At 44.2% G+C, this 10,378-nt stretch overlaps 1 protein-coding gene across 3 annotated transcripts in view; it reads right to left on the bottom strand.

Annotated features, from left to right (window-relative positions):
• The window catches only part of SLC17A5 (solute carrier family 17 member 5), a 59,038-nt gene extending 51,305 nt beyond the window's left edge, over nucleotides 1-7,733 (bottom strand). For 2 of the 3 annotated variants that reach the window (XM_004270110.3, XM_049695436.1), the window contains exon 1: nucleotides 7,516-7,733. In XM_004270110.3, the coding sequence (XP_004270158.1) occupies nucleotides 7,516-7,609 (94 nt within the window). In that variant the 5' untranslated portion in view covers nucleotides 7,610-7,733. Of the gene's footprint in view, nucleotides 1-7,467 lie in introns of all 3 variants that reach the window. The other variant, XM_033428621.2, reaches the window with a different exon arrangement.
• Nucleotides 7,734-10,378: the final 2,645 nt, after the last annotated feature.

The following is a 10,378-nucleotide window of genomic DNA, read 5'->3' as shown; positions in this document are numbered from 1 at the left end:
GATGAAATGAGAGTGGTCAAAGTGGAGCAGTTACACAGGCAGGTAGGAAGGAATTCTGGTTGTCGTTAAAGCAGTCATGGGAGATGACAGGGCCCAAGGGGTGACTGAGGAGGGAAGGAAGTCATCAGACACGTAGGAGTCTGAGAAGTTGAGGGGACGTGGTGCTGGATGAGGCGTCACTCAAGATCATGGTGGGAATTAGAGTGTGGAAGATGGAGGTGTGTGAGGTGGTAAAGCCTATGATGACTGAAGCAAAGTGCTGGGAAGTGGGCAGAGGAGAAAACCACGTAGGGGAAAGGAGCCTAGCCTAATGGCGTTGCGAGTGGAGGGTGATTGTCTGGAAGCATCAATGTGGAGTAAGGAAGAGTTGATCCCACCAACTACTACAGGATAACAGAAAATCACCCCGTGAGACAGCAGGGAGGAGTGGAGTGCCCAGAAGGCCAGGTTTCTGCTGCAGCAAGGAGGTGCCTGAGGTGAGGGAAGGCTGCTGAAAAGCTGAGGATGTCCAGCCTTTCTTCATTGTGGGAGGGTCTGGCAGTGGGGAGAAGCAGGCCTGGCTGAGGGGCAAGGAAGTACTGAGCAGTGAGGGGCTGAGACTGAGGCGGAAATCCACGGTCAGGGGCACTGACCTATGCAAAGACGATGACTTTCTCTAGAGGAGGGGGCCTGGACTGGTGAGCCCCCCGACCAGGGGACTGCATTAAAAAAGATTTCCTGGGGCTTCCCTGGTGGCGCAGTGGTTGGGGGTCCGCCAGGGGACGCGGGTTTGTGCCCAGGTCCGGGAGGATCCCACGTGCCGCGGGGCGGCTGGGCCCGTGAGCCATGGCCGCTGAGCCTGCGCGTCCGGAGCCTGCGGGTCTGGAGTCTGTGCTCCGCAACGGAGGAGGCCACGGCAGTGAGAGGCCCGCGTACCGCAAAAAAAAAAAAAAAAAAAAAGATTTCCTATCTAAATGGATAAAACAAGTTTGGCTTTTAAACAGGGTAACATTTAACTGGTCTTAGCCTGCCTTATGGGTAGTTCATTCCTGATAAATCCTTATGTATTCTTAGCTCCCAAATTAATAGCCATTTACAAGAAAACACCAAATTCCATTAAAATGGACTCAGCTACTTTAATATTAACATTGATTATCACATGACCCAAGGCCATTTCCCTTCCTTCTGTAACATGGTTGCTGTCTACCAGCGCTCCATACCTTATATTTAAGACTATATTTACACACAAATTACGTGTGTGAAACACAACGCTTATGTAACTGAACCTTGAATGTAACCATCTGCCTCCCACACCAAAAGAATAGCAGAGGTAAAAAACAAAACAAAAAATGAAATAAAGCAGAGGATGTGCCATTATAAGCTAGAAAATCACAAGTTGCAACAGTGTGACATGAAGAATGGGGCCCTTATTCCGCAGTGCCAGCTTCTCTGAGGAATGCAAAATCCAGTCTTCACTGATGATGATAATAATGATAATAATTAACACTGACTATATGCCAAACTCTATTCCAAGCACTTTCTATTAGCTTATTTAATCCCCACAATAACCCTATAAATTAGGTGTATCGTTTTCCCTGATTTACAGGCACAGAGAGGTTAGGTTAGGCAGCAGAACTACGATCGGCCATTAGGCACCCTGCCTCCAGACCCATGTTCTGCCTTTAAACACAAAGAAATGTCTTAGGAGACCTAAAACTGATTTTTCATAACGTGAATAAGCACATTTTGGTGCAACGGTATGTTGAAAATCCATTTAATCAAATACAAGACCCATCTCTTTCATACAAAAGTAAACCTTCAACTGGTGGAAAGTGTGAGGAATGGAATTTTTATGTGTGTGCCTAATTCCCTCCTCCCTCCTACCTAAATTAGGCAGAAGAATCTATACACTTCCTGTGGTTTACCAGTATTGAGCCACCCTTCTCCCGTCACTTGGTTGTTTTGTTTTTAATTTTTATTGGAGTATAGTTGATTAATAATGTTGTGTTATTTTCAGGTGTACAGCAATGTGAATCTGTTATATACATATATCCATTCTTTTTACGATTCTTTTCCCATATAGGCCATTACAGAGCACTAAGCAGAGTTCCCTGTGCTATACAGTAGGTCTTTATTGGTTATCTATTTTATATACAGTAGTTTGTATATGTCAATCTCAATCTTCCAATTTATCCCTCTCCCCCTTACCCCTTGTAACCATAAGTTTGTTTTCTACATCTGTGACTCTATTTCTGTTTTGTAGATAAGTTCATTTGTACCCCCTTTTTTTTAAGATTCCACATATGAGCAATATCATATCATATCTGTCTTTCTCTGACTTACTTCACTCAGTATGACAATCTCCAGGCTGAAGGAATCAGGCTCCCTGACTTCAGACTATACTACAAATCTACAGTAATCAAGACAGTATGGTACTGGCACAAAAACAGAAATATAGATCAATGGAACAGGATAGAAAGTCCAGAGATAAACCCACACACCTATGGTCACCTAATCTATGACAAAGGAAGCAAGAATATATAATGGAGAAAAGACAGTCTCTTCAATAAGTGGTGCTGGGAAAACTGAACAGCTACAGGTAAAAGAATGAAATTAGAACACTCCTTCACACCATATACAAAAATAAACTCAAAATGGATTAAAGGGCTTCTCTGGTGGTGCAGTGGTTGAGAGTCCGCCTTCCGATGCAGGGGACAGGGGTTCGTGCCCTGGTCTGGGAAGATCCCACAAGCCGCGGAGCGGTTGGGCCCATGAGCCATGGCCACTGAGCCTGCGCGTCCGGAGCCTGTGCTCCGCAACAGGAGAGGCCACAACAGTGAGAGGCCCGCATACTGACAAAAAAAAAGGATTAAAGACCTAGATGTAAGGCTGGACACAATAAAACTCTTAGAGGAAAACATAGGCAGAACACTGTTTGACATAAATCGCAGCAATATCTTTTTTGATCCACCTCCTAGAGTGATGAAAATAAAAACAAAGAAAACAAAGGGGACCTAATGAAACTTAAAAGATTTTGCACAGCAAAGGAAACCATAAACAAAATGAAAAGACAACCCTCAAAATGGGAGAAAATATTTGCAAACGAAGCAACCAACAAGGGATTAATCTCCAAAATATACAAATAGCTTATGCAGCTCAGTATCAAAAAAATAAACAACCCAATCAAAAAATGGGCAGAAGATCTAAATAGATATTTCTCCAAAGAAGACATACAGATGGCCAAGAAACACATGAAAACATGCTCAACATCACTAATTATTAGAGAAATGCAAATCAAAACTACAATGAGGTATCACCTCACACCAGTCAGAATAGCCATCATCAAAAAGTCTACAAACAATGAATGCTGGAGAGGGTGTGGAGAAAAGGGAACCCTCCTACACTGTTGGTAGGTAGGAATGTAAACTGGTACAGCCACTATGGAGAACCGTATGGAGTTTTCTTAAAAAACTAAAAATAGAGCTATCATATGATCCAGCAATCCAACTCCTGGGCATATATTTGGGGAAAACCATAATTAGAAAAGACATATGCACCCAGTGTTCATTGTAGCACTATTTACAATAGGCAGGACATGGAAGCAACCTAAATGTCCATCGATAGATGAATTGATAAAGAAGATGTGGTACATATACACAATGGAATATTACTCAGCCATAAAAAAGAATGAAATAATGTCATTTGCAGCAACATGGATGTCCCCCATCACTTTGGTGTGCATCTCTGAAATCTACCTGACTACGTAAAAGCAAATGCTTGAAAAGCAAACCAGTCAGGTTACTGACAGGTTACTGAGAATTCTGTTGTGTTCTGTCAACCTGAGACATATTCTTTTTTTTTTGTAAATAAATTTATTTATTTTTGGCTGCATTGGGTCTTTGTTGCTGTGCACAGGCTTTCTCGAGTTGCGGTGACCAGGGGCTACTCTTCATTGCAGTGCACAGGCTTCTCATTGTGGTGGCTTGTCTTTGTTGCGGAGCACGGGCTCTAGGCACGCGGGCTGCAGTAGTTGTAGCACACGGGCTCAGTAGCTGTGGCTCGCAGGCTCTAGAGCACAGGCTCAGTAGTTGTGGCACACGGCCTTAGTTGCTCCACGGCATGTGAGATCTTCCCGGACCAGGGCTTGAACCCCTGTCCCCTGCATTGGTCTTAACACTACAGAAACATACTTTAATTTTAGCTCTCTCAATAAAGCAGCACTATGCATAACACAAAACCACGTCCTCTTATTCATGACGGAGCAGGGAACTTTCAAATTTGTGAAGGATTCAACAAAAATGATTAAGCATTTTGCAAACAGGAATTTCTCCAACGTAACACAAATGTGGCAGTGTTGTGACGAGGAGGAAGGATGGGACTAAAAACTGGAAGAACTCTGGTTAGTCCTTAATATGGCTACAGCAATAGTGGGAACTTAACCTCTCTGGCCCTCAGCTGTTTACATATAAAATGATGCCCACTTGATAGGAGTTAGTCTCTAAGGTCTTTTAACCGCTGTAAAATTTTATGACGAACATTTTATCAGCTTTTCTCTTCTGAAAAATAAAACTATACACATAGGCATAGATAAGGTACAGCTAATTTCATAGAGGTTTGTTCCAGAAACAAACATAAAAGATAAGTAAAACATGCAAACATACAAAAAGAGAGGTTTTAAGGTCTGCTGAAGGTCTTCAGGCACCAGAAGTGGAAAAAACCCAATTCTGGATGGAAAGTTGTTTTTTGTTTTTTTTTAAACAGCTACACTTTCTGGAATGTGCAAAGTAAACATATAGAACATAACTTAAAAAATATAACTAACGGGCATCGTGTTTCTCCTATTAGCTGTACATGGTAGATAGTATGACTAAAGCTAGGACAAAGGGCACTACTGCGAGAAAATGAGGTAATACCTGGTGCCTCTTATAAAGCGGTTACATCCATCTTTGTCTTTTCCATCCCTTCTCCTGGTGCCCCTCTCCTGTCCTGCTCGCAGCACCCCAGACACAGAGCTTAATTTAAAATATTGTTGATGGGCTTCCCTGGTGGCGCAGTGGTTGAGAGTCCGTCTGCCGATGCAGGGGACGCGGGTTTGTGCCCCGGTCCAGGAAGATCCCACATGCCGCGGAGCGGCGGGGCCCGTGAACCATGGCCACTGAGCCTGCGCGTCCGGAGTCTGTGCTCCGCGACGGGAGAGGCCATAACAGTGATAGGCCCACGTACCACAAATAAATAAATAAATAAATAAATAAAATAAAAATATTGTTGACTAATGCAATACCCTATAACGGTAGGCGCCTATTCTCTAAAACCCTTATCATATTTTAAATAGCAAAACAAAATGTGTCGCTGCTATTCTTACTTCACTTTTGCTCTCCAGTGGTATGTAAAGAGTAAAAATAAGAAGGAAAATGGTTATAATGAAGACAGCCGCCTCAAGGCATGAGGAACAGGGCTAAGATCTATACACTCAACCCATGAATCAAGCAGGGATTGTTCTTAAAAGGAATGAGTTAATTTTTTTCTTTTTCAATCTACTTTATTGAGGTATATCTTACATACAATAAAATGCTCCCATTTCAAGTGTACAGTTTGGTGAATTTTGACAAATGTATACATCTGTGAATCCCAGTCAAGCTGCAGAACTTTCCCATCTGCATCTTGTACCCTAAAAAGTACCCTAGTGCCTCTGCAGGCAATTCCTTCCTGCCTATAGCTTCCAGGCAACCACTGATCTGCTTCCTGTTATTACAGATTAGTTCTGCTTGTTTAGAACATCATACTGATGGAGTCATACATTAATATGGTGGTTTCTTTTGTGTCTGAGATTTACCCACGTTGTTATGTGTATCAGGAATTTCTTTTTATAATACCACTGAGTATGCATGAATATACCACAATTTGTTTATTCATTCACCTGCTGATGAACTGATGGATACGTTGTTTCCAGATTTTTACTATTATGAATTAAAGCTGTTATAAACATTGTTTGGTATTATGGTAATGTATGTTTAACTTTAAAATAGATTGCCAGTTTTCCAAAGTAGTTGTACCATTTTACACTCTTACAAGCAAAATATGAGAGTTCTAGTTATTCTGTATGTTGGCCAATATTTGGTATCTTCAGCCATTTTAACTTTAGCCATTCTAGTAAGTGTGTAACGTCTCATTGCGGTTTTAATCTGCATTTTCCTGACAACTACTGACATTTAACATTTGAGCTAAAATTTGATTATATTTATATATATGTTTCCCAATTGCAACAGAATATAGTAGTCTCTAGGGAATATCTTTATTATTTCTGTATTTCCAAACTAGATTATTTGGCAGAAGAGGATTATAGAAATCTAACTCATATGCTATAGAAAAAGATCAGTTTATGGAACTAAGTCTGACTTCCAGGTAAAACGGCATTATGGTACAGTGTTTACATTGAGCGCCCACAAAAATAAGCTCCCAGTTGCCAGATAGAGCTATAATGTTACCACCTCTACTGCCACCATCTGGTAATGATAAAAACAAATTTAGAAGATGCCACAGGATTGTACTGTTCTTGGTCAGGAAAAGTGAAATTTCGAATTCAACTCTGCTTCTCATGCACACATCTTTGAAACTATAGAATGCATGCAAACTGATTTATTCTTTAGTTTTAATTTCTTTTAAAGAAGTATAGCAAAATATTTTAATTTCCCCAAATTCAGGGAAGATGCATTGTGAAGTAACTTTTTTCATTTATTGCAAGACTTTGTGCAAATTACCTTAGTGCTCTATCAATAACCTATCTTGAGGATAACCTGTTTCCTAACTTAAGTCGTAGACTGCTGAGACTTAATCGTAGACAGCTATACGGGGGGAAAAATGTATGCAGTACTTTTAATTTCTTATCGCACAATTTCAAGATATTCGCTGGGTTATCCAATAATTTTCCTCCGCATATTCACAAATGTTAACCTCAGTCCTTTTTTGTGTCTCCTCTTCATGCCCAGGGAGTTAGCTACCAGATCACGTGCTGGAGGGCGAAGAGCTGTGGCAACCTGGCAGTGACACGGAGGAAGAGTCCGCGGCTCCGTCCCGCCCTCCATCCTTCAATTGCAGATTTCTCCCCAGTTCGCTCTTCTACGGGGTCCTCCCCTCCGCCCATTGATTTCAAGATTCTCCCCAAGTTCGTTCTTCCACAGGGACCCCGGCTCAAAACTACCGAAAATCGCCGGGAGCCCAGCGCCGCCAGCGCCCAGCAGCTCCCCGCCCGGGCCCGCCTGCTGCACCTGCCGAGGCCCCCGGGGCTGTACCTGCCGAGGTCCCCGGGGCTGCGCCTGCAGAGGTCCCGCCCGAGCCTCCGCCCGACCCGGCCCGGCTTTACGGTCCAGCCCGCCTCCTGGGCCCCAGAGCTGCTTCTGGGCACCCGAGAAGGCGGGGGCTGAGTGGGGTCCTGAATGGGCCCCGCGTTCTCAGTCCCCTCGCGCTTAAGCAGCTCTGGACACCCTCTACCTTGGGACCGCCTCCCGCCCGAAGACCCTGGTTCTCTCAGCTGCTCACCGGTTTCCGCCCGCGGGGCGCGCTGCAAGAGCGGCGTGCGGTCCTCGCCCTCCTCGCCGTCGCTCGGGGCAAGGTCCGGAACCGGGGACTTCATGACGCCTCCAAGGAGCGGCGGCACCGACCACCCAGCGGAAAAGAAAACTCAGACTAAACAGCCGAAGACCCCCCGGGCCGCGGTAGCCAGGCCGAGCTGGGCCACTGGCACCGCCCCCGGCCTGGCACCGCCCCTCGGCCACGTCTTGCCTCGGGCCCCGCCCAGGGGCAGTTACGCAGACTCCGCCCCTGTCGCCATCTTGGGTTCCGGCAACTCGGCAACCGGTAGTGAGGGGGACGGCGGGCTTCGGGCGTCTGGGCTTGCTGCGGCGCGGTTGGCGCCTAGGTAGCTGGCCAGCCGGGTCGCCTGTGTTCTAAGGCACAGCGTTCTTCTCCCTGGCGCTCCCTTTACAAGGAGCTCAGGGAGCAGGGGTGACTGGGAACCTTGAGGCGGGCGGCAGGGGCTTAAATCGTGCATAATTGAGGGGAGGGCTTGGACCGAACTTGGAGTGGATGTTTTGTATTTGACGTTCAGTTCTAGTAGTAAATTGCCGTGAATATTAGCAACCCTGGTACTATCTGCCCGTGACAGCATATTGTCTCTAGGATACCCTTTGAGGCGGAAAACCAGGCAATAGAAACATATTGTTGAGTCCTATGTAATTGCCTACTTCGTAGGTCAAAATAACCCAGTATCAGCAGTTTCATATGGTTCACCCTGTAGAATCATGTGACGTATGTCTCCACAGGTCTAAATCGAACAGGTTCTCCTGGCATTTGCTGACTCTAAGGTAGAAGCGCTAGGAAAATGCACTAGCCTGCCTTGCGGGGAGGGGGTGGGAGTGGGACATACCTCTTCTGACCACAGGCAGTTCTCTGTGGGTCATAAAGAACTGGAGATGAAAGGGCAGATGAGATACGGTAGGTGCCCTTGGGGAGTTCATTGCAGCAGGGAAGAAACCCACAAGTCAACAGTTAAATCAGCCAGGTCAGAGGCTTGGTGAGGTCCAGGTGGGAACAAATGAGAGGGTCAGCCTTGTCCGGAGGGGAGGGTGGCAGCGACTGCCGGAGGCATCCCTAACCTCCAGATCGGTAAATGCTAGTAAGGTCATCACGTTACAAGGAGGACAAATCAAGCCTTGTTTCTGAGTTACTGAATTATCCTGTATGAGATTTAAACTGTCCGAGGAGGATTCTGGCCCTTCAGGAATCTTGTAGAGCAATGCCCCTTAAACTTGAATGTAGGAAATCACCAGGCAGTTCCTTTTAAAATTCACGTTCAGGTTTATCAGGTGTGGTATGACAGTTAATTAAAAAATTTTAAAATATCATTGTTTGGTTTTTATTTGTTAATATGATATTATAAAATACATTGATTTCTAAAAAATTGAGGTTTAATTGATTTACAATATATTAGTTTCAGGTATACAACATTGTGATTCAAAATTTTTATAGATTATACTCCATTTAAAGTTATTATAAAATATTGCTTATATTCCCTGTGCTGTACAATGTATCCTTGTAGCTAATTTATATTACACAGAGTAGTTTGTATCTCTTAACCCCCTACCTCTATCTTGTCCCTCTGCCCTTCCCTCTTCCCACTGGGAACCACTAATTTGTTCTCTGTATCTGTGAGTCTACTTCTGTTTTGTTATATTCATTTGTTTTATTCTTTAGATTCCACATATAAGTGATAACAGTATTTGGTAACAGTTAATTTTATGTATCTACTTGGAGGGTGCTTTTGGATGAGGTTAACATTTAAATTGGTGAACTCTGGGTAAAGCAGATTGCCCTCTGTAATGTGAGTAGACCTTATTCCATTAATCTAAGGCCTGAATAGAAGACCTACCCTCTGAGCACGGGGGGATTCTCTAGCAGGCTGCTTTCAGACTTCATTTGCACCATGGGTCTCTCGGCTGCCAGGCTACACGCAGATTTAGGCTGGCCAGCCTTCATAATTGCACAAGCCATTTCCTTATAATTCTTTTTAGCCATTTCCTTATAATTCTTATTATGTGCCTGCGCGCACACACACACACCATTGGTTCTATTTCTCTGGCAGACCCGGGCTAATATATCTGGGATGGGCCTGAGATTCTGTATTGTTAGGAAGCTCACAGGTGACCACAGTTTGAATAGCAAGGTTATAAAAGACTTGAACCAGGGAATAAAGATTCCAACAGACTTGAAATATTTCAAACCACAGGAGGTCCTTTAAAAAAAACAAACAACCCACACTTTTTATTTTAGAAGTTTTACGTTTACAGAAAAGTTGTAGAGATAGTCCAGAGAGTTTTTCATACCCTTTGCCTTGTTTGACCTGTTGCAGAGGTCTTACATTAGTATGATACATTGATCACAACTAATTAGCCAATATTGATAGATTTTAAAAAAATACATTTATTTATTTATTTTTGACTGCATTGGGTCTTCATTGCTGCACGTGGGCTTTCTCTAATTGCTGCGAGCTGGGGCTACTCTTTTTTGTGGTATGTGGGCTTCTCATTGCGGTGGCTTCTCTTGTTGCAGAGCACGAGCTCTAGGCGTGGGCTTCAGTAGTTGTGGCATGCGGGCTCAGTAGTTGCGGTGCGTGGGCCCAGTTGCTCTGTGGCGTGTGGGATCTTCCCAGTCCAGGGCTTGAACCCATGTCCCTTGCACTGGCAGGCGGATTGCTAACCACTGTCCCACCAGGGAAGTCTCTCATAGATTATTGTTTTGTTTTTTTTCTTGGTAAATTTATTTATTTTTGGCTGCACTGGGTCTTTGTTGCTGCACGTGGGCTTTCTCTAGTTGCACTGAGCGGGGGCTACTCTTCGTTGCGGTG

The sequence above is a fragment of the Orcinus orca genome, chromosome 12 (genome assembly GCF_937001465.1).
Source record: "Orcinus orca chromosome 12, mOrcOrc1.1, whole genome shotgun sequence".
NCBI lineage: Eukaryota > Metazoa > Chordata > Mammalia > Artiodactyla > Delphinidae > Orcinus > Orcinus orca.
The sequence above is the reverse complement of the archived record's forward strand: the minus strand, read 5'-3'. Positions and strand labels throughout refer to the sequence as shown.